The sequence below is a fragment of the Lepeophtheirus salmonis genome, chromosome 10, assembly GCF_016086655.4.
Source record: "Lepeophtheirus salmonis chromosome 10, UVic_Lsal_1.4, whole genome shotgun sequence".
NCBI classification, from domain to species: Eukaryota; Metazoa; Arthropoda; class Copepoda; order Siphonostomatoida; family Caligidae; genus Lepeophtheirus; species Lepeophtheirus salmonis.
Window position 1 is genome coordinate 4,757,359 of NC_052140.2, and position 27,983 is coordinate 4,785,341.

Below are 27,983 nucleotides of genomic sequence, written 5' to 3' on the forward strand. Positions count from 1 at the left end.
TCTTTTTGAGCTTTTAAACTTGACATTTTTGGAGTAACCTAGAATGAACAGTATATATATAGGATTATTTAAATAACTTAATTTATTACCAGAGACAGAAGGACGTCGTAAGTGTATTTACTCTTTCTCAAATACATCTGATGGAATAATGGATCGAGAGATCTTAATATTGAAAAAATGGTGTGGTATTGTGCAAAAGATTTCCTATTACTGAAAATTGGACTTACTCTCTTTAGAATTACTAGGAACTAATGACTCCCCCACAATCTAAAATAATTAAAAAAATTACAAATTAAATTATTATATTTTTTTAAATTTCAATTAATAAATAAATATAAATTGGCAATATATCACATTTATTAGGATGAACTGAATCCTTCTCATTATATTAATGGAAAACAACATTCTATTCTCATTGTCCTCTCCGTAGAAGAATATGGATATAGTTCTGCAGAAATGATAATTCCAGCAAGAACATTGAAGTAATTCAGCCCGCATACATTGTAGTTACAAGATCATTAACGTAGTGAATTAAGATCCAATTTTTTGAACTCATCAACTTGAGAGGCATTAATCCAATAGCCTGGCTTTAAAGAAGTTCCACAAGGACAGACCATCTCTAAATTCCTAGAAAAGCGCCCCAACTTATTTTGACACTTACGACATTTTATTTTATCTCCATCTTGCAAATTGCCTTCATGAATACTCTCGATGAAAAATCCGAGGTTGCAGTATGAAGCACTCACTTTTGGTTCTACTACCGACCAATCCAACTTTTGAGATGGAGTATGAGGAAAGGCATAGAAATGGAATTTAAGATTGCACCTTCTGCATTTATATTGCTTAGTACTTTTAGCAGATTCCGTAATAGGATCTCCATGTAGAAATCTATACAACCTAAATGGATAATGATTTGGACGAAGAGTACAGTTCATTAGAGAGTAGAGTTGGAGTTGCTTCATAAATCCTGGATTGGGGTCAATGGAAGGTCTTAGTACCTTCACAAAAGAAAGAGATTCCTCAAGTGAAATGTCTTTAGTTTGCATGAGATATGCAATAACTGCAGATGCACTACGGGATACTCCATGGAAACAATGTACCAAAATGGTTCCTCCGGATGCGATTTCTTTCGATATGAACTCAGTAATGGAAGGAAGCTCTGAGAGGAGGTCTTCGTCTTCTTTATCAAGTATTTTGATAGCTAATTGCAGGAGTTGAGTTTGTGGAGGAACAATGTCAATAGAAACAAGGGCTGTTACGCCCAATTTGTCTAAAAGAAGAGGACTATTTGCGGATTCATAGTCCCCTAGATAAAGACGGTGCACGATGTGATTGTAGGAGAACATGACATTATTAATATTTCAAATAAATCGTTCCCCGCGAATTTCTCAGAGAAGGATGACGTCATTTTAGATCAGGTTTTTTAAAACCTCGAGAGATTTGTTTTCTTTTCCTTGGTAATTAATAAATAATAATAAATAAAATTAGGAGGGAAAATGGGATCCGCCGATGTCTTAGATTTTCGAGTAGCGAAAATGGTACTGGACTATTTAGGCGACAAGAATCTTCACCGAACGAGAAAAATATTCTTAGAAGAATCCTCCGATTTACGAGATGCGTCAAAGTTTTTGGATTTAAGAGGCAATATCATTAGTTCATTGACGGATTTGCTTGAGGAGTACTTGGAGTAATTCTTATTAAATTTCCATTTTTGAACCATTAATAAAAATGTCAAATCCAATCTTTATTTTTTAGTATGAGGAAAACTCTGGATGACATTATGTTTAAGGTATTGGAGCCCAATGAAGTTCCTATCTATAAAACAGATGGGACTCTTCGAAAACTTAATGTATTGAGTGATTATTTACGGAAGAAGAAGTCATCTCCACGTAAAATCAAAGAACCCACTCTGAAGAAAGTCCATTCCTCTCAAATGACGACCTCTTCAAGTATTTCTAATTGTAATACTAATATGAGTAAACCGCGTGTTGTTCCACCGTCAACTCCACTTCAAAGTACATTTTTGAGCATCACTTCTCCATCACCGAAACGTTTAGACTCTCCTTCATCCGTTTCCATACGTATAACTCCAGTAAAAGGGAATATATTCAGTCAATGTTCCACTCAGACACAGAAGGTATCTTTTACAGAGAAACCCTCACGAAAAAGATGTCTTGACTTCAGTCAACCTCCTCTTCCTAGTCTTCCTCCCCATCAAATTAAACAATTTCAAATGGGATTAAAAGTTGCCTTGATCCCCTACACTCGGCCTAATAATGTCATTGTTGATCTCAGCGCAGTTCCTCGCTCTAACAAGCCTCGATTAGATGGTGCTTCCAAAACTCTGAACATTCTTAGTGACGTTGCAAATTGTCTTCAATTGGGTGCACTTGTTAATAGGCATGATCTCTTTCCATCTCCTAGCAAGAAAAATAATCCTTGTAGAGGAAATACTTTTAACTAGATGGGTACTATTGAACTATGTATTGGATCTCACTATTTCCTGCCGTTAATGATCAATATTTTCATTAATCTGCATTACTATTTCATCAGTGGTATTCGAAGAGAGATGGGGTTATAGCAGAACGTCCCTGCATATACAAAAAAATATATTCATATCCTCATTTAATTATCTTATAGTAAAACTAAGTTTATTAACTATATTTTATATCGTCTTACGTTCGAAATTATGTATTCATAAAATGAGTTATTTATTAATTATTATTAGTTTTTCTATTATTTGTCATAACGTAGAAATCCCCTATTCCAAAATTCATGAACCATACTGAATCATGCAATAGGTCTAGGTCGAAATTACTAATTCCGAATTTGTATTTGAGAGTATAGTATCCAATGCAGTATCACTATTTTTTCGATATAATGATTAATGGTGTACATAATACGCAAATGCTGTAAAGATATGATTATTTAGGCATCATATGTTCAGTTGGTCACGTGATACCTATTATTTATTTTCACCTAGTAGCTGCTTCACGGCCTTGTGGGGAGCTGGCATTATATTAAATAAATATTATAATTTTCTCGACTGAGTATGGCAACCACGAAACTTACGACTGGTTTGGCCCGTCTCCCCGTGGCTAAGAATCCCCATCACTTGCTCGGAGTTATTTACGGTAGAACTCTTCGTGCACTCGCTAAAATGCCACAAGATTACCCCTATCGTATGAACACGGAGAGTCTCGTAAATAAACGAGCTGAATTTGTGAAAAGTACAGCCTGTGTTGCAGATCTCGAAAAAAAAATAGGTAGTGGACACATTGAAGAAGTCATCATACAGGCAGATAATGAGCTACTCCTATCACGTAAGATCTTGGAGTGGCGTTCCTGGGAGCCTCTTTCCGGTGCAGCACCAGCTAATCAATGGAAGTGGCCATTGTAATAACTCCAGTTTCTTCCCTCACCAACGAATGTATATTTTGTGGCTGTAGTTTTTTAATTTTGTGAAAAATATAGACGAATTATTCTTATTTCATTAATTAATTATTATTCATTATTCATGTAAGTCATACAATTTGGATTTTTTTTGTCGTAAAATGATTTAAATAATAAAATAAGGTTAATCAACCTTAACTAAGCAATAAAAACGAATAGGGACATCCAATTCATTACAATGTTTGTCAATAAGTTAATATGATAATAATCATAATCAATACATTTAATAAGCTAATTGCGGAAAAAGATATAGCCGTCCCCCAATAGAAATCATGGAGGAATTCCTTCTATCCTCCCAATTTTTCAAATCCTTCACATCTCCAATAATGTCGGCCATTATCACCCCACGAACAATTAATTTGGAAGCAAGCTTAATATCATTTAATTCAAGTGCATTCTCAAGTACCTTTTCAAGGACATTCAGTAGGTATGGAATCTTCACTCCTCTGATAAGATTCAAATTATCCAAGAAAGTATTCAATTCATCAATCGTAAAAGAACACATGACATCTTCCAGTCTGGCTTGAACGATCTTGATTTTTCGTCGTAGACGATCGTTTCGAACCACTTTGGTATTCTATAAAATAAAATATGAAAAAATAACATAATTGCCAATTAAAATGAAATTAACTCACGTCCATAACACAGATATTACAAGTACAATCAAAATGATACCAATACTTCAAATAGTGCTGACGAATTTTCTTTATATCCGTCCCCTGAGCCAAGGATGGAAGATAGCTTACATTGATCTCTTTCCCTGGGGGTATATCTTCTGTTGCAACTAAATCCTGGCAATCTATATATCACGGATTTTAAAACAAAATTATTAATATAAAATATTTATAGCTAAATAAGATTGTCAATTGATCGAAGTAAAAAGAGCCACTCTATGGGTTTTTTATAGATAAAATTAAGGAACAAGAAATGACTAAAAACTGACTATAAATCAAATTACTTGGGTTAGTTTAAATTTAGGAAGGAAGATTAGTATAAAAATGAATTATGAACAGAAATGAATGATTATGAAGGTTTCTAAATTTTTAATTGGTGACTATATGAGAAATATATATAAAAGAAAAAAATAGTATAAAACGAGAAATATCAATTATACATGCAAAGGCTAATGCGTATTCTTCAAATAATGAAATCCAGCCATAAGTTAATCTCTGACGATTTGACGAAAAAAAAAATTGCTTTATAATAAGTTCAATTAATTTATCGCCAAATGAAAGATCTTTTTTCTATCAAATAAAACAAATGAATGTTGAAAATAGGCAAATGCCAAAATCGACTCCATTTAAACAAAAAAATAAATAATCATGAAGTCGATTAATCCGAACATACTTCAATTTATGTTCCTATAAAAACAAGAAAGACATTTATTAAATTAGAAATGAATAAAATATTTATTAGTAAAGTAACATGGAAGAAATTTTAGTACCTATGTGATCCCTGGTGATGAAATCCGCATTAGGAGAGCAGGAATGATTAACACGAGCCATAATGGGAAATAAGGCTGCAGAGTCATCTGTATAAGACATACAATTTGTAAAGAAAATTCCAAGAATGGACACGTCTTCCGGATTATTACGCGAATCAATGAGATTAAAGAATATTTCGCGATCCTTGGAGGACATTCTGTCTAGTTGTTTAGTCAAGCGTTCGTCTATAACATCCACAGGTCCCTCAAATATATCATTGGAGACTTTTAACAAGGGCTTTTCTCGTAGAATGACTTCGCCTGCTCTGATCATGCAAGCCGCACGAATTCCCTTTCCACCCTTTCCGGGAATAGAGTAGATTTCATAGGTTAAATTCATTTCACGTCACGATATATTATATTAGGTGAACAATTATAAGTAATAGTTAACACTTAACCAATTTAATTAGCACAAATGTTTATTTAAAGTTTTCAAGATTATTAAAGTTTTTAAATAGCAAATTCGGGACTCAAAGACTTGATTCAAAGTTGTTTGCATCAGTATCTCCATAACCTCACAAAAGCAACAAGTAAATGATAACCGAATCCGTAGAAAACAGAGCAGCAAGGATCCTCTTTAACGAATCAAGAACACTTGACACACAATTCTATTTTCTAACGTGGAGAATATTAAAGGTGGCTTTCCCCATCTGTCATAGGTCCACATCAAAACAAACCGAGAACAAGCTGGGTACCTTATTTTATACAAAAAATTATAAACATTCATCTTCAAACCTCAACAATTCTGACTTTGAATGTAAGAGGTTTTGTGGTTTAAAATGTTTTCTGTCTGGAAAATAGAAAATGTCACGAAGCGATAAATTTCTAAGCACATAAGACGCCTTTTTGTGGCATTGTTTCCGCTACAAACAAAAGACATATTCAACCACAAAACCTCTTCATTTTGAGAAGAAAAATTCCTGAGGTTTAAAGATTATTATAGAAATGATATACATAGTTTACGAGCATATGCCCCATAATTGTGGAAACTAACTCAAATTGCCAATCAAAATCCCATCTCTTATGTATTTCTTTCTGAGCTCAACTGCGATGGACGCCAGATCTCATGACTTAGAAGTGTGATGATGTCAGAAGAAGTGGAAACAAACTTGTCCGGGCAGCAGGATCGAAATGACGTTCAATCTCGAATATACTCGAATTTGGAGGAACTTCAAAAAATGGCTCAGACCATTCCACCCAATTTTCAACAGAGACTTCCCAATGAATTATTGTCAGTAATATCTGCTGCGTTAGCAGAAGGACAAATATTCGAGATTGTTGAGGCTTTGGCCGAGGTTCAGCAAGCTACGGAGAAAAATCTGTTTCAGCAGAGATTAGAATTCTTACATAAACACAGTGGTAAATTTGAGTCCTCCAAATTGAGCGGGTTTAGCTCTCTTTTTTTCTAAATTATCGTGATTTTTTTATCAAGAAAGCACTCTGATTAAGCACATTGAAGTTACCACAAATTGCACTTTAAGTAGCGAAAATTCCTAGTCGCAATGAAAACAATATATAAATTGGTTTAAATTTTATTTTCAAGATCATACTGGAGCTATGTTAATTACCATAAATTAAATCAAGGTTCTGAACCATACTTAACATTCTTAAGTATCTCAAATTATCTCATAAATTTGAATACTTAGTCCCAATAATTGTCAAAAATAGGTCTTATGAAATATTGGGCTAAATATGTACATATGATGCAAAAAAATAAATTGGCCATTTTCTCAATTTCTTGATTTCTGTTCAATACATTACAATATCTGTCGCTTAGTTAATATGTTAATAATTATAATCAATGTATTTAATAAGCTCATCTCATTTATGATTCCTATTACTCTCTTTTGATAGAGTAAATATTTAATCAACTATTAGCTACGAATCGAAATTATTGAGTGGTCATTGTTGATTCATTTTATAATTAATCAAAATGCTACTATTTAAAGGCTAAGCCTAAATTTAATTGCTATTTTCTTGGTTTATGCAGTCCATGGCTCTGAAGTGAGTAAATCATTCCTTTATTTTCATTTATCAATGTTCATAATTTGTATTTTATGAGAATGTCATTGAATAAACCAAAGTTTCTCAAACTTTATTTGGCACAAACTTTCCTAATGAAATCCAGATTCAAACATTAGTTTTATAAGCTTATAAATTAAGAATCCCTCAGGAAATGTATTTTTGTAATTCCAAAAGGTCTATTAAGTAACCCTTGGATTTTGCAGATCCCTATTTGAGAATCTATTTAAGTCTATAATATAGTTCATTCCAGATTTAATTTATTTAAGATTTGACGTCTATAGAATGTATGGTTTATTCATGAGGTACTGAACTTGAAGTGTGATCATTACATTTTATTAGATGGTTGAATCTGACTGCATTTAATACTCCATTCATTAATCAAATGTAGATATATGTATCAGCAAAATGTCCTCCTACGGATTTAATGTCTACTGGAAAGTAACAATTCAAGATTAATCACTCTTTAAACATTTAAATTTTTTTGCAGATATCGTAATTAACTCACATAGTATTATAATTGACAATTTTTTCTATGTATTTAATGGTGAAATTTGCTCTAGTGAATCTTTAATTATTCATTATATGATTTCTTCTGTGATAATTAATTATCTATTATAGTGGAGAAAAGGGATTTCCAAGAGCACTACAGGAGTACAATTTGCTCCTCCGATGAATCCGCTACACTAAATCTCACTAAGGAACTAGACAAACAAGAGGAAATAATGAAGAAACGTCAGAGAGAGCAGCTCAAACAGTCAGATATGAGACTTATACTTCAATTAGACCGAAAGTTGATGGATCAGCAAGTTACATTAGAAAAAGCTGGACTTCCTGGTGAGCAATTCATTGAAAACTTTTTCTTCTTAATATATTTTTTATGTAACAGGCTTCCATGTTACAAATGAACCCAATGAGATCCGTCTGCAAATGTACCTTTTAGACTTTATTCGTCGCTTGAATCCTAGTAAAAATAAGTGACCTCAACCTTGCTTCCTTATAGTGTAATATTATTATCAATGAAAAAACCTTGGCCGTTAAAAAGGATATCTCTGTTACCTTGATCTTCAAATAATGACCTTCTCTATTTTTTGTCTAAAATTGTCATTCTTCTTCGTTATTCATGTTGTAGAAAATATATTATACTCAATAGAATTGTATTTAAATGTTTAAACGAAAATAAACTCCTCCAATTAAGCAGGCGTACGTTAAGCAGGTCTACATGGCATTGCAGATTTCACTGAGGTCGACCTTTCTTTGAAATATTTATACATATATATAATATACATGTACATATATTAAAAATGGACTCGTCCTGTTTCTGCTTTGATACTATTAAGCAGTACGCCTTAATTATATATATATTCAGAATATAATTTCTTTAGTAAGACGTGAAATCACGGAAGCTGTGAGGAGAGAAAGAGGAAATAATATACGCAATTTCCCTTTTGAAGCCAATACGGATGTAAAATGTGTACACATTTGCGTAAGGATGTTTATAAATCGGAACTCGCTCCGAAATAATAGGAAGTAATAAGGAGAGAATAGGAAGTGAGAGTTAGTATTTAGGACGCAGACAGGTGAAATCGAGTCAAGCAAGGCCATGCGGCTTCTTAGTAGGCGAGTTCTCGTTTAAATTCTCTTTCATACGTACATTCTTTCAGAAGAGTCCATATTCAAGGGAATATCGTTATAAGTTAACAGAAAGTTTAGAGTGGGTCCTTGAACTTGTAAATGAAAAGTTTTGTCATTGAGTCGAGGAGGATTGCGGCATTCCACTCATAAAATAAATAAATAAAACTCTCACTCAAAATGGCACAAAAGTAGTTAATAATTTATTTTTTTATTAGTCAGATGGAAGAATTACAATCATTAACGTTTTAGTTAGCTAGTATTGACTTATTTACTTTGTAACAAAATATCTAAAAGACGTATTATTTTATCAATGAAAAGAAACACAATTTAGAGAGAAAGTAAGGGATTTTTAAAGAATTTTTGCTGAAAGAAATTCCATCAACATGCATGAGTAATTACTTAAAAAGTTGACAACAATCATTACCAAAACATGAGGCGATGGATACTTCGATAGGCAACAGTCTTTTTATTTCAGATTGAGAGATGGTAATAATATTTGATATTTTAATTTCTCTAACGAAATGCATGGAATGATTTTAAATCATAAGCATGCAGCAAATGATTATAATATGAAGTGTATAAGTGTCTATTGAAGATAAAGGGAAATTTGAAAAGGAACAGAAATAAAGTAGAGATTATTACTATATTACTATTAGCAAGGCACTTTGATGGTTTCCAAATGTATAAAAATATAGAGGGCAGGTTCATTTCGAGACTATTGAAATATCACTTGATTGGATGATAATGATGATTGATTATAAGTTGTTATTATTGGCTCTTTTTTCGACTAAGTCCAGCTTGATTAGGAGGAACAGAAGTTGAATTTAACCTTTGTAAGGCTTGTTGCGTGGCGTAGTGAGTACTTTTTTCGGCCATTAGAGCAAAAGTAGGTTGTATCACATTTTCCCATGCTATTTTTGAAATATTGTCGATATATGATCCCATTTCCGAAAAGTCACCAGAATATCTAGTATATGACCAAGCCAAAAGTAAAAGGAATATACCAACCATGGCGGAACTCAGTAGATTCGCAAAGAAGTATAAACCCAACAAACTCAAGATTTGGGATAATACGTAGGCCATGCATGCAAAGGCTCCCAATGTAATCGGTGTATTTGCAGCTCGAAATATGTTCTTACTTTCGTTATGGCTTTGGAACTGAACGTAGCTCTCACCGATTTCTTTCTCCAATTGCTCTTTATATCGAAGGCTGAACTCTTCTCCACCCATTTTACGTCTTGATCCAAAAACTTCCATGGCTTGATCCTTAATACGACAATGTTCCATATCCAATACAGAATCACTAATATAGGGTTTTTCACCTCCACAAACGGACTCCATCAACTGCATATATGTTTCTTTGGCCGCATACAAACTAGCAAGATTATTTGCTTCAGATGTGGCTTCCAACATTGATTTGGGTTCTGGCATTTCATCTCCTTTGAAAATATCCATATAAGCCTTAAAAAATTGGACAAGTTCCTTACAACGAACAGTCTCTCCAGAAATTTTTTTGACAACAACGTTGTCAGGGGAAAGAGTCATAGGAATGAAATTTTTGAGATGCTTGATAAACAAGGGCTCAATATCCTTGACAGCACCCTTAAAATTCGGATCCGTAGCAACTTTGAGCCCAGGATGAGGTAGAAGAAAACCATCAATCTTTGAAAAACATGAGTTGATGTGTTTTCTTAGTGCCTGAAGTTCAGGATGTTGTTTGTCAGAAACTTCCAGCCTCTTTTTGAGCATTTTTGCTCCTCCTGCCGCACCAAAATCAGATTCGTAAGGGTAACTCCAATCCCTGATTAAAAATTGAAGCTTTTGGAATGGTGTTTGTCCAGAGTCTTCGAGTGCAAGACGACCGTACTCCGTAAAGAGTTGTAGATGTTGGAGGTCGTCTTCTTGTATATTAGAGCTCAAATTGTACACCAAAACGGAGCTGAGCATAGCAGAAAGTGCAAATATGGTTGCACAGTCTCTGACAGTACTGAAATTTAAGAAGAAAAAACAAATTTATCATTAGAATTATAAATCATGTCTAAATTTGGCTCAATACGAAAGAAAATTGTTGGGACATACAATTATTTAATAAGATATTATATAGGTTCAAATTCAAAATTTCTAATACATTAGTTTTCCTTTTTTCAACAAACAATGTTGGACAGAGAGCATAACAACAATTAGATTACAGAGTTGTCAAAGGATAAAATATAAATTTAACCATTACTGAAAGTAAGTTATTTTAACTTCGAAAAAAAAAAATATATATATATTGCATTTTCGCAATGCTTTAAGACATATTCTCTTTTTTTCTTCTTTTTTTCGCTAAGTATCCAACAATACATTCTAATTTAACTATTAAATTTCGTTGAAGAAATTATTATAAGCTTTCTATAATTTGTTTCCAATATATCATTTTAAAAAAAAACTGGTTTTTAATTTGTGAATGGGAAATCTCATATATAATTTTATCATTTATACAAAATATAAGCACCTCAAACTATCAAAAGCCCCCTGCGTATCCATGAGAAGAACAGCGATTTCCTTTCCTAGCGAGTTTTTCAGAATAAAAACTTCAGACCAGAGTAAAATCCCAGTGGTGTCTCGATCTGCACCACCACGCCAATGAAAACCTCCTAAGGGCTCTTCATTATCATCTAACCATTTTTCATCCGCATTAGATGATAAATATCTTAAAAAGAAATCGAGAAGAAAAGACTTTCCCTTACGGAATGCACCTAAAACATAAAATGTATAAATTTTAGTAGGACTTTTTGATTAAAATATAAATGATATATATTAGTCATTGGACAAGCAGAGAAATTGGAGCCTTGTTACTTCTTATTATTAAGTAAATAATCTATTGTGATGATATTTCCAAATGATAATAAAATGACTTTTTAAGAGTATTGCTCTAAAAAATCTAATTTTTTTCGATTCTTCACGTGTGTGTTTTTCGTATATACGACAAACTCCGACACTACACAATAAATGTCAAAATATGACTATGACATGAAAAATCTAAACAAATAATTTGTACATATGCTAATCCTTTGATACCCAGAATTTATAGACCTATGTACTTCACTCCTTACCAGCAACAGAGATCACTGCCACAGGTTTGTCTTTGACCTTATCCTGGCAAACAATTTCTTTTAGGGCTTCTTCATCCAATTGAAAGGTGTGATCATTCGCCTTATCATTGATCTTAACGATCTGTACCGGTCCTTTCTTCATTTTTGAGTCCTCAGCATATAATGATACTTGGTAATTTAGAGAGAGAGAGCGAGTGGCAAATGTACTAGATTCCAATCCTTTTAACTCAATATAATTTAATACGCGATGGATGAGGAGAAAAGGAATCCTCTGAATATTGTGTACGTAAAAAAAAGAAAGAGAGAAAGAGACAAAAAAAGAGTTATTTACACTAGAGGACGTTACTATCGACCTCTTTATAACAATCAGGCATAGCTAGTAAGAAGATTCTTTAAGTGACTAAGTAGTACAGTAATCGTTAGCTTAGTACTTTACTGTATACAGTAGTTATGGATTACTCACTCACTAATATACATTATTTAAATGGGAGCGCTTCTATACTATCTTACTATTACGTATATAGATAGTACCTTTCATTAGACATTTTGGTCAGTGCCTTAGTCCTATTCTAAGGTACTGATTTTGGTTAGACAAAGGGCTAATAGTGAAATGACAGCTTTTTTTCTCTATACTAATTAACACTCTGATGTTCAGAAGATATATGGCAACATCCTTGAAGTATATACTTTATAACTCATTTTTTTGTATCATTATAAGTATATTTCATTAGTCATTGCCCTAACAATATTTCGTAATTATTATAATATATTACTAGCACAAACACGCTATCTGAAAGATAAATAAAAAATAAAAAAGATTTTATTTATGTTAAAATTCTAAACTAAAACGATTTAATATAAACTATAATAATAATAGATAAACTTCTACCTCCTTGTATACAACATTTTTTGTTATTTCTGTCCATTTTATGTAAATATAATCAAACCTGTACCCCCATTTTGACACTCTTGAAAATGCAACATATGTAACCATGTGAAAATACTATTTTTGATCAATATAAAGCAATCTCTTCATATATTCCAGTGATTAATTTACTGTCGTTGTCATTGCTAACTTGCCATGTTCCTTCTTTAACCATAATGAAGATTGAAGATACATACTAAGATTAACTCACTCATCCTCTACCTAATTCCATTTTTTAATTTGTATAAATATACTTTCTTTTAGAACAATAATTAATTTTTTGGATTCTTAATTTTTTTTTGTGCATTTTCGAAAAGACAGCCCATACCTTAAAAAAACTTTGAGACACGAGGAATCGATCTTGTTTTATTAAAAAAAAATTAACTTATTAGCGAAAAATGAAACTTGCACGCCAGATCCCAGGAATCTGGTCTGATCAGAATTAAACGTAACTCATAATTAAAAACAACTTTTATTTTATGTTTAAAATCTGAATTTGTCTCCTTTTTTGAAATAAATGTGCTTATATCATTGTTTTTCTAAGCGGGACGTGCATCACACACAAAAATTATTTTAATACTATGTAGAATTATAATTTATACTTTAAAGATCCCTAGTAATTATCATTAATTCATCAGTTTTGTGTAGTGCTAACACCATCTACATCCCGAATTTCTGAACTACATCTATCGTACTATAAGTATAATAAATTATACATAATACACTAAAATTCCGTAGAATTTCTGGCCAAATGGCCTATTTTGGGCTCTTTATTTTAAAAATAAAGACATAAAGTTATAAAATAAATGAAACTGCTTGAATCCTTCTTTCTCTACAATTTCAAACCGGCTTGATTAATTTTGAAATATTTCCTTTAAGGAATTTTAATTTATTATATTTTATAGGGATTTGGGAGGAAACTCCGGGCCGTCGCTTATAGTTGAAATTCAAAAATAATAAATTTTCCTCTTCCATTTCTTTTAAATATCTAATATGTGGTGTGCAAGTTCCGACTTATGGACAAGTTGTAACTGCTTTACCAAATAGCATAAATTAAAATTTATATGTTGTATTAATCTTTATTTTATTAAAACATCAGTCTTCCTAATTTCAAGCCATTAATGAATGTCAACAGTTCATTTTGATCGATTAAAATCATTTATACATTATGTGTATAAATAGTTATATACTAATATAACTGTGGGCATTTGAACTTTACAATATACTCCCGAACACGTTTTGTAAATGAGCTAATCCAATAAAATGTCATGACAGCTAAGCAGCTATTCTTCCAAACATTCTTCAAATTGTCAAAGTTACCACAAGTGATGCTAATCACTTGTGCATTTTGTAACTCGTTCGTTTTTTGAAGTTGTAACCAGAAAAATTAATCTTCCTTCTCCATTACATACAAGCTATTATTGATATACGAAACCGGATAGTATATTTTCCCGTGCTCATAGAAGACGGAAAGTAAACATGAGGATTTGCTGCGGAGTTATAATTATATGACCTAAGGAAAATAATGATTAAATAATTAATAAATAATAATGAAAAAGGAATAGTCGAGAGTGTTAATACTATCTGGAGGAGCACAAGCTCAAATCACAAAACCTGTTGTAGTGAAAAAAATCATTTCTAATGATAAATTCCTGTTGGTCAAATTCGTACAATTATAAAGCTATAGCATATGTTGCAGTTGTAATTTTATATCAATATCACTTTGTATTTTAAGCAACTTTTCTATTTAGGGATAATATTTTCTTCTTCTTCTAGCTATATAATTAATCTGATCGAGATACAACAGTAAAGTTCGAACCGATAATATGGAAACATAAAGAAGCGACGAATATGTCATGTCACATGACTCATGTGGCAACATCTTCTCGAGGAAAAGTTACAGCCTATGAAAATTTTCGTGGCAAAATTACCTAGAACCGGTGATTTTTGCTTTTTTTAACATCCCAAAATTTGCTATCCATTAGCATCACTGGTTACAACTGTTTTCACTATGTCATTTTTCGGTTTTCTATTATTCATAAATGCTAAAGATTTATAACCCTAGTTATATTACTGGAGCATAAGTATACAAATGCTTTCCTTAAAAGTAATATATGCTAAATTAAAATGGCATTAAGTACCAAAGTAATATGTAGGACTATTAATGTATAACAAGTTATAGCATAATTTCAACAAATAATTGATTTTTCGAAAGTTTACCTTCCTTACCTTTCCTAAAAGTACAGAGTTGTATATTTATATAAACTGATTGCTATATACGGAATAATTATGTCTAAAGCGACTGTGGATCAAATATGGGAGCATCGAGAAGTTCGATTTGATATAATGGTTTCGTATGTTATCCCATGAAGAATGCACAATCAAAAAAGGAAATTAATTATTTATTCATTTGTAGGCAACTCAAAATGCGATCTGGTGAGAAGCTCATTGATACTCTAGAGTCCATTGAGGATACGAAAGGAAATGCTGGGGATAGGGGAAAATTAATGGTCACGAATCTAAGAGTCATGTGGCAATCTAAAAGCATGCCTCGAGTTAGCCTTTGTAAGTCATATATATGTGGTGAGTCAATATAAAAACAGTCTTGAACATAAATCCCAAAAGGAGATATTGCCAATATTTTTGATTACATCATATGCTTTGTACAAATTACAACTTGTATAAGCAAATTGTACAATTTCTTTTTCCTAAAATGCATTATTTTATTAAAATATTGATTATTCTAATTACCAACAAGGTTAATTGATACTATCATTTAATTTTGATCTATTAAAATTACATGAGCATTATGTATTGATAAGTAAATATAACTGTTGGCATTTGAACTTTATAATCCGACACATAATACTTATATTTTAATGTTTCTTTATTAAAACAGTCAAAAATTAGACTACTAATATGTCAATCTTCCATGGAATATTCAATTATCGCATTATCCTCATTCCAAGTACGGAAAGTTATTCGTTTCATTTTTTGGTTGCAACTTGTACAATATATATTTTTTCATCCCAATATTTCACAGACATATTACACTCAATTATAGTCCTTGAGATACCCAAAAGTGTTTGCTATAACCTTCAATTAATTTATGAGACTGAATATGGCTCCTTTCGAATAAATCAAATCTATCAATTTAGATTTTTATAGGGCCCCCCATACCCCCTAATAACACTATCCAACAAAATCACACTTTTTTTATAATATGATCTTATTTTTTCTCTCATAGCCTCCTGGCCTTCAGAAAAAGGTGATACATTTTTTGTTATTTTTAAGATTCAAAGCTGTTGTAAGCCCTGTGTTGAAAATAGGGATAAATTATGTCAATATATTTTAAACTTGAAGGTTAAAAAATTCTAAAACCATTTTTAAAATGTCTGCATTATACTTTTAACTCGGGTTATCTTTGTTTAAAGTGGAAAATAGGTGCTTTTTGTTCAGAGGTTCATAGCTTCAAGACGAATAGATTCAAAAAGCTTGAAAGTATTGCACTTGATAGCTGAAAGTATGAACTTTAATTTTAAAAAAAAGAGCTTCTCTAAAACGCTCTATATTGTTGTCAGTTTAAGATAAGGCCACGACAATACTTCAAGAAAAAATACATTTTTGAATTGATCTCATAATAAAAGTCAATAAGTATTCGTACGCCCCAGCTGGAAGAGATAGAGAAGAAGAAGCTAGCTTTTAGATCTATTCATCATGAAGCTATGATCCTCTGAACAAAAAGCACCTATTTTCCACTTTAAACAAACATAACTCGAGTTAAAAGTATGATGCAGACATTTTAAAACTGGTTTTAGAATTTTTTTACTGTCAGCTTTAAAATATATTAATATAGTGTATACCTATTTTGAGCACCCAGGGCTTAAAACAGCTTTGAAACTTAAAAATAGCCAAAAATAACAAAAAACGTATGGCCTTTTTTTTTAAGGCTATGAGAGAAAAAAGAAGGCCATATTTAGAATTAGGGGATCAAATTCTATTAAATAGAACATATGTTGTGTTTGTACCATTTATGCTGTTGGACTTTTTAATTTTTGCTACTTTAAATCCTGCAATTTACGTTGCCGCCAAAGGATTCATCTGGATATTTTTTTATAGAAATTCGTTAAGGAATGCAAATGTAATCCAGACTCCATTTTGAGAAAAATCTTTCTAGCTTGTTTTTGTGTTGACGGACCATATATGTAATTATATCATACGACTTGTAAATAACCCTTTTTTTATTAAAGCACTTGGCCATAGTTGTGTCTTAAATATCACAACAAAGTTTGTCAATTCCAAGCTCCGAGGCGTCACTGAGGCCCTATATATTTTAACAAAGTGTAATCACACTCGCTTCGAATTCATATTCACAAATCTCGTACCTGGAAATCATAGATTATTTACTTCAGTGATTGGAGTTTACAAGTACGTTAGTCAGAGTATTATGTAGGTTAAATGGGATCAAATAGGTGTATTTCAGCTTATGGTTTATAATTCTTTACTGTCAATAATTATATACTCTCCACTAAAAGCATCCATTGTAGTACTACTTACATCGTAGTAATAAAATACTACTTAAATGTAGTCCATACTTGGGCTATCAAACTAAATAAGTTTCTATTCTTTCGGGACAATACAATGTGCATGAGCAAATCGTACCGTTTTTCATAGTAAGATTTAAATTATCTTCATCAAGAAGAACTTTATGAGGATTGTTTTTTAATTATAATTATACCTTATAATATCTACAATTATTTCTCAAAATGTCCTTATTCTGCGACCACCATGGCTTCCAGTCTGGGCCTGAAGGACTTAGACCCTTTAATGATATAGTCAATGGACGTATCACCCCACTCCTTCTCACCGGAGACCCTTCAGGGAATCAACAATTATTTAGTTCGTATGCGGTTGTTCATAGAATATATTGGTTATCTTGAAGATCACTCATATACTTCATATTCAAAAGGTATTGTTGATCAGAGAAAAAGTGACCAGTTTTCAATGTAGGGTACTCCGGAAAATCCCATATCCTAAAAAAATCTTTAAATCACTAAAATGAAGAATTATATTTTTGGAAAAATAGTTATTTTAAAAATATAGGAAAAAAAATCTATAAATGAGATATGGACACGATTTATTAAAAAGGCATTTAGATAATTTAAAAAAATAAACTAGAACGTTATTTTAAAAAAATCCATTTCGAAAAATGGATTATGATTTTTTTTTATAAAAATGATCAATATTCTTTTCTTATAAAAAAGGTCATTTGAAAAAAGGGTGTGCATTTGATTTTATAAAAAAGTTAAAATATATTTTTAAAAAAACCAAAAAAGCTCTCCCTGCTCACCCTACCCTACAACTGGTCCCAAAAACTAACAAATACAAAAAATCATTTCAGAGCATACAATTCTTCAAAAATATACCGGGAATTAAAGCTTCGATGTGTCATATTGGAGGATGGGCATCTCAAGTTAGCTCCTTTAGAACACATTGTGAACACTGTAACGGGTACATGGAACTTATCAAGTGATCAAGGGAATCTGGGTACACTTATAGTAACAAATGTCAGAGTTGTTTGGTACGCCAACATGAATGAAAACTACAATATATCCATACCATTTCTACAAATTGCTTCAGTAAAGTTAAGAGATTCAAAATTTGGCGTAGCTTTGGTAATTGAAAGTTCAGAAACGAGTGGTGGCTATGTCTTGGGGTTCCGTGTTGATCCAAAAGAAAAATTAGATGCAGTATACACAGAAATATCAAAGTTACACTCTGTTTTCTCAGACTCTCCAATTTTCGGAGTAGAGTACACCCACTCAGACATAGTAAGATGATACCATTCAGGCTTGGGCCCGTTCACACCTTTTCTGTTGATTTATTCCCCCAATCATTTTAGAAAAATTACAGTTTTGGCACACATTTGTTAATATCTTTCTGTTCATTTAAAAACAAATGAACGACCACGTGATCTATTTTTTGCACAAATTTATTTGGGAAGTAAATAACTGTTTTCCTCGTGACGTATGAAATTATGTCTTGCCCTACATAATTTACTTGATAAATTCATTGAGATTGCGTAGTTAGTGAGGACCGAGTAATAGAGTGCTTTCACGTTACCTCGAGATGGTTAATGTCGGCCATTTTAGTCCCTAAGCAACGAAGTTTTATAACAATTAACTCCGTTTTTCATTAAATATTAAGAGGAAAATAGTGAAATTATGATGCAATTTTTAACGTTATTGAAAACTCACTATGCATATTGTATAATAATCTCTTATCACCTTTAGGTGACAATTTTTTTTTTTTTTTTTGTAGTCAATTAAATTTAGAAAAAGCTGATCAAGTAGTCATCGTTTACCACTTGGTTTTAATTTTGGTCCTGGGGAGAACGATAAGGTCATATATTTTTTCGTTCAAATTTCCCACGTCCAGGTGTTCAAAAATTAACGGAAAGTATGAACGGCGCTCATTTTCCCCTCAATATCCAAGCCCAAGGAAAAGTTAAAATCTAATTTATCTACTATTAAGAATCTTCTTTTCCTTTAGCGTCGTCCGACCAAAGTGGAGCAAAACTCCAATATACGAAAAGAGATTGACGAAATAGAAGAAATTGACGAGTCTCATGTGGATAACAAGGATGCGTTTGCTGTGTATCTAGCTGATGGAGAAATTGGGAGACATGTTGAGCCAAGAGAGCCTGTTTTTTGTAGTGAGTTGGGATTGGCAGTCGAAAAGTTAAAAGACGGTTTTACAATTGATGATCTATGGCGTGTTATTCCTCAAGATAAAAAGTTTCATCGTGGCGTTTAAAAGGTCACATGGCCAAACAATTATATGCAGGGAAGGTATTGTCATATAAGACGATTTTTAGTATCCCGAGATTTTTGGAAATTTTGAATATTATCTCAGGATCCCAGAAAAATCTCAGCAATTAATTATTCTCTTAATAAGTATACTTTTATATCATGAAATGAAATAATAAACGATGTTAATAGAATATGGCCTATTTATATTTGGGTAGGCTGGAGTCTAAGGGTATGTTTTTGCGATTGAAGGCTTGTTCCAAGAAATTAGGCGAACTTTCATATGTTTCATGTTTGCATTAAATGACTTAGTTACCAATTTCACCGAGGTAGTACTAATCTGCAATTGAAAAATAATCTAGAAAATCTCAATTAAAGAAACAAGTTGGGTACACCAACTTGACCGCATGTTTATTTCCTTCTCCCCCTCCTCCCTCGTCATAGGTGTTTTTAGCTGATCTAATACAACGTCCTGTCAGCTAATCTGATCTCCTCCAAAATTGTCAGGGTTACCATTTTAATTTTTGCTCTTTTAGCATGCTCAAAATACACACCATCACTTAGACTATGTATACTTCTATATGAATCGGGGAGTTTGATAAAGAGAAAGAATATTCGAATGAAATACCCAGTGAGGAACAAAGAGACTCCATTCACAGCTTCTCTTTCTAAAGTCTACTCTATTTTGTCTCCAACTCTAAGAAAACTTTTTCATTGATTTTAGTTCTTTAGTGTCATTGATGTACACAACAAACAAACAACTCATATCTATGACACTGTGTCTATTTTTGAAACTTAATTATTGCTGTAACACTCAATACTTCAAGCCTCACATATGAATTTCTTATTACTTGTCATTGGAAAAAAGTGGAAAACAAAAATAGTCTTTCAAAAATAATGTGATTATATGCATAAATAGTGCAAGAAATCTTCATTATTATTCTCCGTTTTTCATGAGCCCACTCCCACGTAACTACTTAATATTAAAATTAGTATTATCATATGAGATAGCCCATAAAACTTCCATTAAGAGCTTTTGGTTTTTGTCCATCCATAAATTGTAGACACAAACTGAAGTGTAATGATATAAGCCCTGGTTAAGTCCGACGACCTATTTCTATTTTGGGAATAAGGACACTTTACAAAAAAAAAATGAATATAAACCTTTTCTTGCTCCATACACAGCCAGCTAATACTTATAGTTAAAGTAGACATTTTTGTAAGGAAAAAAAGGACACGAGGAGAAATACTACTGAATTAAACCCCTTGTTAGAATGTTATATGATTTTAGGGGAATAAAATAAATTACTATTTTATTTTTACATTGAAAAAAAAACAAAAACATTTGTGCATGGAAAATATTAGAATTATATTTATTTTATTCGGCATTTTTAAAACAACTAACACCAAAGATAGAGAAAAATGCTTATATATAATATACAAAAAATTGGTTTTTCGGAGCTCAAGGAGGCTAGATAGGATGTTGAGTTTTTAATGAAAAGTGATTAGGGTCTCGAAAAACTACTATTCGAAAAAAAAAGTTTCCTTAATTTATTGAAAATCAAAAGTTATGAAGATAAATAAATATAAGTGAAAATTGCAGTTTCTTTTATTTTCTTTCAGGTGCAAAAATAAATTTCCAATGGGATATTAGATTTGTAGATAAAATAAAGTTTGTAGAAATTTGTCTAAAAATTCGTTTGCATATAAATTTGATAAATAAAAATTGATGTTGAACTACAGTATTTGTCGTTTTCTGAATAATTTTTAATTTTTTTCCTCAAAGGTCAATTTTAATTTTTAAGAAACAAATGCCACAAAACGATGCATTTTGTACATAAAATTAAAACTGTTACATTATTACATAGTATTTTTAATTTTTAAAACATTTAATTACATAATTCTTGCAATATTTGCAAAAATGAACCAGTAATCGAGGGTTATTTCTTTGACGACATTATTTTCAATAACTTTTGTTTTTAAAGGTACTAAAAAATATTGGTGGTTTTGTGTTCCTCTTTACAGTACCAGTAAATGCTATGAACTACTTTTTTGCAAAATTAGTACAAAACAGTTTTTGCAACTTATTCGAAAATTTTGATTTGCCATTGTTTGACAAAAATAAAAGAGAGATTTTGGATCTACACACATTTTTTTAATCTGTAAATGTTGGTTTGTTATTTGAAGTATTTAACACATTTTTTTAAATTAATAATAATACATTTGATATAATATAAAGGCGCTAAATTATAATGCTTAACCGTACCGAAGGGGTCTAAACATTAAGAAGAAATAACATCGAACATTGTCAATGTGATTTTCTAATCCCTCATAGGCCTGAGTAACGCCGGGTAATCCTTTCTTAGTAATAATATACAGTTTTCCTCATTATGTAATTTATATATAATTATCGATTCATTACTTATATAATGTTACTATTACAGAGCCGTTCATTATTTAATTTTTTTTAAATCGTGCAGGTGGTCATTCTCGAATATACTTTCGTTTATTTTCTAATACAAAACGATGATTACGTGTAAAATTTAGGTTGGCTACGAAAAAACTTTTTCCTCGCAAGATGTCTCTTTTGAGGTACACCAGTGACGAAAAAAAAATTTCCCCATAAAATTAGCCTTAAAGGTTGCGTAGTTAATTATTGAGTAATTCATTATACCCTTTGTATTATCTAGCGGACAATAAAATATTCATGTAGGCAATTAAAATTATAAAAAAATTGATCATGTGTTTCTAGACTTTTATTTTTGGTCCTAAGGTAGAAGAGGTCTTTGGAAATAATAACAAAAGTAATGGGCCTTGTATAATGAAATGACAACAAAAAATGTTATATTTGTTTTTTTGTTAGTATGGCAATACCGTGTATGTATGGATCTTGCATCCTTTCCTCTAAAAAGAAACAGAAAAAAGTTCCAAAATTACTTGGTAAATAATAATTAATCAATTCCTAATAACAATGGAATTAATATTCAATAATTGTTGTGAATTGTTCACAGTAGTTTAACAATATATTGTTCAAATTCAACCAATAAATCTTCAAAACACCACTAATAAAGATAAAAAAACAGAAAAATCCACAGTTATCAATAAAACATTCTGTAATTTTGTATATTAGTGAGGTAACGTCCTGGTGAGAGAAAAATACACTTTCCTCACGTCGTTATCTTTATTGTATCTTAAAACCTTTACTCCGAAAAGAAACAGAAAAAAGGCCCAAAATCAGTTGGTAGTTAACCGATTATTTCCAACTATGAAATGATTATTCAAACAGGTCTAGATGACCAAGAGCTGTTTCCAATTCAACCAATCAAGATTCAGAGCACCATTATTGAGAAAAGAAGCAGAAAAATCGACAGCTAACAAAAAAATATATATTATAAATTTTTGTGTTAGTGAAATAAATCCGTTAATATATTATATAGAGCTTAACAAAAGCTTATTCGAATTGAACTAGTGTTGGATCGATCCTAGAATTGCATTCCAATTCTGTTTTTTTTTCCCCTTTCAGTCTTTTTTCTTATCGTCTGGTCTATTTTACAGTTCATTAGTGCTAAGGACCGATTAGTTGGTCCGTCAGTAATGGTATCTTTTAATAAAAATGAAGAAAATAATTAATGATAGCTGGAAAGTATAAAACTTGCGTATTATATATACATACTAGACACACACCTCCTACATTAAACTATAGATATTTCGTCTCATTGAAATAGGTTATGATACAACTTCAACCGCTGAAATAGCGTAGTTAGTAACTACGTCATATAAACAAGGTTGTAACCTTATCAGTCTATAGGTTCTAGCGGTTCCGGTTCTTGAACCGCTAGAACCTGAATCGACAAAGTCGAACTGAGACCGCATTATATTGATTATCGATCCCGGTTTTTGTGCCTTTGTTCCTATATAGAATAAATAAAGAAAATACAATATACATTATACTTCTGGAAATAGGGGACTGTGCACTCTGCATATAAGGTAGCTGCGGCCCTTTTTGTATCTAATATCATTTAATGGTTGAATTTTCTAGCGACGCCCCTTCTTTTAAATGGTTGTTGCCAAACTGAGCTTGTATAAAAAAGAACCGAGACGGCAGACGAGAACCGAGACCGATAAAGCTGAACCAAAACTGAGACCGTTGAAATGAAAGAACCGAGACTGGAAGTGAAAGAATCGCTGAACCTCGACCGGGTACAACCTTGCATATAAGCTGTTGTAGTTATCATAAAAGAACCATAAGGATCTCTCCTAGGACTGACAAAATTAATCAGGACCCGACTGATAGGGCTCTAGTACTTTTAGTTTTTTTCAGTCCGATCCAACATTAAATTCAACCCGTCAACTTTCAAAAAACTACTAATACTTAAAAGAATAAAAGAAGCAAAAAAATCGACAACGGACAATAAAATACAGAGTAAATTTGTATGTGAGTGAGATAATACTGAAGTGAGAGAAGTACGTATTATATGCTCAGTCTTTGTCACCATCAAAAAAATATTTTATTCATAAATACTTTGTATTACTCTCAATTATGAATGTATAACACTAACATTGAGAGACTTAATGTCGTCCTCCCCTTTATTAATTGAGGAGCATTGGCAGGACTTGTAGGTCTGAATACTGCTAAAAAGTATGTATGCTAGTATTAAGGAAAGAGAATACAGAGAAGGAAGCGGCCGATCGTTCATTCTCATTCAATATAGTTTCATAGAAGGAATAATAAAATGTATTTAGTATTACAGGATGTGAGAAAATCAATAATATACTATACTATTATATGATGATGAACAGAACTCAATTTTTAGCCATCATACTTAGTCACTCATACATATGGGCCGAGGAAGTATTACTCATAGACGAGGAATAAATTGGATTAAGGTCAGAATAATATGTGTGTTTTAAACCATATTTTTATTTTATATTTGACACTTCTCTATTTATTCTAATTTACAAACAGCTCGCTTTAGAGCTGCTGTTTTTGTACATACGTATGTACGTAATTTGCAATCGTCATAGTTTTCTTATCAATTATTTTTTTATATAATTATTTAATTGTAAATATTATATTAAGTACTCTGTAGTCTTATCAATTGAGCAAAAAAAAAAAAGTACAACAAAGTATTTTTTGCTCCAATAGTGGCCTTTTTATATACACATTATATAGGTACATACTTCATATGCACAGTATATATCTTGATAACAAAAGTATATATCTTATTCGTTGAACTATTTTGTCAAAACTGTCCTTGATGGCACTCTACAAAATTGGAGGACATGTTCTTCCAGGATATGAAGCAGTGTACGAGGCCTTTGAGTCCAATTTCCTAAAATCTCGTGAATCCAAAAGCCAACTCTGTGTGTATGTGAAAGGAGAAAAAGTGGTTGACCTCTGGGGATCCATTGATGGTGATACCACTTACAATGGAGATTCGCTTCAACCCGTGTTTTCTTCAACAAAAAACCTTAGTGCTCTTGCCATTGCTTGGTGTGTGGATCAGGGACTGTTAGACTATGAAGATCCATTGTTGAAGCATTGGCCAGAATTAAAATACAAAGAGAATATGAAAGTCTGTGATGTATTACGACATGAATCTGGGCTACATAAGTTGAGTAAAGGCTTAACTCCTACGGATCTTCAACGCTCAAATATTAAAAATAATTCCATTGGGCAAGTCATTGAAATGGAGCTACAAGAGTTTCCGGAAAGCTCTAAAAGGTGCTATCATACTATGACTCGTGGATGGATTTTGAATGAATTGTTTCGAAGAGTTCATCCTGATAAATTAACTATTGGAGAGTTCCTTCGAAAAGAGTTTAGTGCTGAGCCTTTTAAGGCAGATGTGCACATTGGATTTGAATCTGATTCAGATCCATCCTATGAAAATATTTTTGAATTGGATGTATTGGGGGTGGGTTCCACAATGTTTCAAACATGTCTGCCCACTTTTTCAAAGTTTAAAAGGGTAGATTTGAATCCAATACAATTTATTACAAAAGTGAATAACGTCCGAAAGAGAATAAAAGAATCAAACAATCAAGAAAAGCCAGAAGATATCATTTTAGAAAATGTCGGCAAATTTTCTTTTTCAGATCGATGTTTGATATTTAATAAGAAAGAGCTACGCACTGGAGAAGTTCCTAGTGCAAATGGAACATGCTCAGGTATCTATTAATATATTCAAAATTATCGTATGAAAAATAATTATTCCATTGTTATATGACATTGACATGTTAATTATTCAATTCAATTGGTGTTTTTTTTTTTTTTAAGTAATGAGAAAAAGTACATATTGATACAATAATTGATTGTATTATTTTATTATAATTATCAAAAGTAATCCAATATTCTTTGATTTAACATAATTAAATTATAAAAGTTCAAGTTATTGCCCATACAGCAGAAGAAACGCAACATTTATACAATTATTTATTGACAAAACCTATTGAAAAATGTTACTTAATCTAAAATGAATTATTTTCAGCTAGAGGATTAGGAAAAATTGCCTCAATACTAGCATCAAAAGGATCTCATGATGGGAAACAGTTTTTGTCAAAAGAGACCTGGACAAAAATGCATTCAGCGCCTACAAAGGAATGGGATGCACTCCTAGGGTTTAGTACGAGATTTACCCTTGGTGGAGTTTCTCAATTCACGTAAGTTGTCTTCTTCTTCTGTACCATGAAAGATGGTAAAAATTTATTTTTCCCTATCAGCATTGAGAAAAGCAAAAATCCAGATTTGGAGATTGTGAGTAAAAACAGAGATGGTTTTTATGGATGGATGGGTTTTGGTGGCTCGGTGTTTCAATGGGAACCAGAGAAGGAAATTGGGTTTGCATATGTCCCCACATTTTTAGAATGGTACGATATGTTGAACACGAAAGGGAGTGTTCTTCAGAAAACAGTGGTTGAGTGTGTTGAAGCATTGAATAAGAGTGATTCCTTATAGCTAATTATCATTCTAAATATTTATTTAATAGGAGCTATGTAATTTTATATATACTTTTTTTATTTTTTTCTAATCAAAATTAATTTAAATAAAACAATATTTAATTTTGCAATCAACAAAAATAAGAAGTCAGAGTTAGGGAATTTTACTATAACATGTGAAGAGTGATTCATCCCTTTTTATTATATCCATATATAGAGATAAAAATTTATTTTATCTTAATGATTATACCTAGTGATATCCTGTGTCCAATGGGTATGTTAAATAAGAAACCCCGAAAATCTATATGGTAACCCTCAAAATTTGAACAATGTTTATGAGGCGAGAAAGAATAATGCTCATGACGTTTCATTACATCAGCTGTGACAAGGGAGGAAGGTGAGAAGGAAATAAACAAGGGCATTTGCTAGAATTACTGCGATATTGAACCTCAATTCTACTCTGAGTCCAACAAGGACTTCCAATTAAAATTCCCTACAAAATCCTAATGGTTATGCTCCATTTTTTATAAGCACACACAAATGTTCTATCAGGTTTTGAATATAATTGAATTAATTTAGGAAAGGATGTTCACTACTCAGGAATTAAATAATAATGATAACTGCTGAGGAAAAGAAAATTTATTCTTCAGATTACAAATTCCAAAAGAACGGACCAGCTAAAAAATCCGCCGGATTTACATCACTGGTTATATCCCAGTTTAGGCTTTCAAAATGGCTGACATGAACAAAGCTAACGTCTCGTTCAAAAGATAAAACTTGGGCAACTTTAAAAAATTGAAAAACAAGACCTGTCATATTAAGAAATGAGTTTTTGAAAAATTGATAGATAAAGTCATGCTTTAACTTTTCAAATGAGGTAAATTACGTAATGAATTCGTAGCAATGTCATATATATTATTTACTTATGTTATTTCATAAATGTACCTATTATGTTTATTTAATCTCCTGCATAATATGTGCAGTACATTTTCAAATCAAGTTAATCACAATTGCTCAAAATAACATAGAAAGGGCTTGAAAAAAAACTAATATTTAAATGATAATATAAGATGGAGCATGTAAAAATCCAAATTGAGTAGCATCATTCTATTGTATTTTTCATTTTTAGAAATCGTATACAAAAAATGCAAAACATTTATTTTTAAATTTGTGGTCACAACTGACATAATTGAAGCAAATGTTTTATTTATACGATAAAGGCTTATCTTCAAGGTATCTATGTTTTTATCGAGTAATTAATTTTTAATGCATGCATAAGTAATTACTAGGGGTTATTTCACATTTTCCCGGGTTTTGTTCGGGGTTTAAAATCTACTGGAAATTCCCATGAGTTATATATATATTTTTTCCTGAGAAATCCCCATTTGATTATTCCATAATATAAATTTTAATGTTTTTTCGATCATTATTTAGAACTAAAGACTACAGCTCTGGCCAGTTCAATCCCAGCCAGATCAGTTCAGTCCTAAAACTGAAAAAAATCAGTCCTTGATAACGTCACTCTACTTTATTTCCTCTTTTCTTATCAGTTCTAGTACTTACAGTCCCAAAGGACAGACGGTCTCTAAGGACCAATCCCAAGGACTGTACCAAATAAATAC

General features: G+C 31.7%; 8 protein-coding genes and 1 long non-coding RNA gene across 11 annotated transcripts; 5 read left to right on the forward strand and 4 right to left on the reverse strand.

Moving 5' to 3' along the window:
* Positions 1-285: 285 nt before the first annotated feature.
* On the reverse strand, positions 286-1,346 carry LOC121125264 (dual specificity protein phosphatase MPK-4). Its single transcript, XM_040720420.2, has one exon. The coding sequence runs from the start codon at positions 1,344-1,346 to the stop codon at positions 519-521; it is 828 nt and encodes a 275-aa protein (XP_040576354.1). The 3' UTR covers positions 286-518.
* A 150-nt stretch (positions 1,347-1,496) lies between these two features.
* Positions 1,497-3,497, forward strand: LOC121125263 (uncharacterized). Its single transcript, XM_040720419.2, has 2 exons — positions 1,497-1,687; positions 1,756-3,497. The coding sequence occupies exons 1-2, from the start codon at positions 1,497-1,499 to the stop codon at positions 2,462-2,464; spliced, it is 900 nt and encodes a 299-aa protein (XP_040576353.1). The 3' UTR covers positions 2,465-3,497.
* Positions 3,038-5,595, reverse strand: LOC121125390 (uncharacterized). The gene is made up of 3 exons (XM_040720587.2): positions 4,898-5,595; positions 4,089-4,252; positions 3,038-4,030 (listed from the first exon to the last, which is right to left on the reverse strand). Exons 1-3 carry the CDS (start codon positions 5,274-5,276, stop codon positions 3,677-3,679), a joined length of 897 nt encoding a protein of 298 aa, XP_040576521.1. The 5' UTR covers positions 5,277-5,595; the 3' UTR covers positions 3,038-3,676.
* On the forward strand, positions 3,053-3,497 carry ND-13B (NADH dehydrogenase (ubiquinone) subunit ND-13B). Its single transcript, XM_040720589.2, has one exon. The coding sequence runs from the start codon at positions 3,053-3,055 to the stop codon at positions 3,398-3,400; it is 348 nt and encodes a 115-aa protein (XP_040576523.1). The 3' UTR covers positions 3,401-3,497.
* A 252-nt stretch (positions 5,596-5,847) lies between the features above and the next one.
* Positions 5,848-8,155, forward strand: gdl (gonadal protein gdl). The gene is made up of 3 exons (XM_040720588.1): positions 5,848-6,295; positions 7,580-7,795; positions 7,848-8,155. The coding sequence occupies exons 1-3, from the start codon at positions 6,019-6,021 to the stop codon at positions 7,937-7,939; spliced, it is 585 nt and encodes a 194-aa protein (XP_040576522.1). The 5' UTR covers positions 5,848-6,018; the 3' UTR covers positions 7,940-8,155.
* Positions 8,156-8,771: 616 nt separating this feature from the next.
* atl (atlastin GTPase) lies at positions 8,772-14,576 on the reverse strand. Its single transcript, XM_040720586.2, has 3 exons — positions 11,689-14,576; positions 11,088-11,331; positions 8,772-10,580 (listed from the first exon to the last, which is right to left on the reverse strand). Exons 1-3 carry the CDS (start codon positions 11,828-11,830, stop codon positions 9,362-9,364), a joined length of 1,605 nt encoding a protein of 534 aa, XP_040576520.1. The 5' UTR covers positions 11,831-14,576; the 3' UTR covers positions 8,772-9,361.
* A 146-nt stretch (positions 14,577-14,722) lies between these two features.
* Positions 14,723-19,616, forward strand: BBS5 (Bardet-Biedl syndrome 5 protein). Its single transcript, XM_040720585.2, has 5 exons — positions 14,723-14,967; positions 15,030-15,178; positions 16,864-17,041; positions 18,015-18,444; positions 19,166-19,616. Exons 1-5 carry the CDS (start codon positions 14,903-14,905, stop codon positions 19,427-19,429), a joined length of 1,086 nt encoding a protein of 361 aa, XP_040576519.1. The 5' UTR covers positions 14,723-14,902; the 3' UTR covers positions 19,430-19,616.
* On the reverse strand, positions 17,319-18,176 carry LOC139906476 (uncharacterized). Its single transcript, XR_011782021.1, has 2 exons — positions 18,040-18,176; positions 17,319-17,646 (listed from the first exon to the last, which is right to left on the reverse strand). It is a non-coding gene; the product is annotated as an uncharacterized lncRNA (long non-coding RNA).
* Positions 19,617-24,072: 4,456 nt separating the features above from the next.
* LOC121125312 (esterase/beta-lactamase LipL) lies at positions 24,073-26,502 on the forward strand. Of its 3 annotated transcripts, XM_071891383.1 has the most exons (5): positions 24,079-24,176; positions 24,237-24,309; positions 24,596-25,593; positions 25,914-26,085; positions 26,146-26,502. In XM_071891383.1, the coding sequence occupies exons 3-5, from the start codon at positions 24,681-24,683 to the stop codon at positions 26,378-26,380; spliced, it is 1,320 nt and encodes a 439-aa protein (XP_071747484.1). In that variant the 5' UTR covers positions 24,079-24,176; positions 24,237-24,309; positions 24,596-24,680; the 3' UTR covers positions 26,381-26,502. The 3 variants fall into 3 exon arrangements, with proteins under 3 accessions (XP_071747483.1, XP_071747484.1, XP_071747485.1); XM_071891382.1 differs by having other exon boundaries at positions 24,073-24,309; XM_071891384.1 differs by having other exon boundaries at positions 24,164-24,309; positions 24,569-25,593.
* Positions 26,503-27,983: the final 1,481 nt, after the last annotated feature.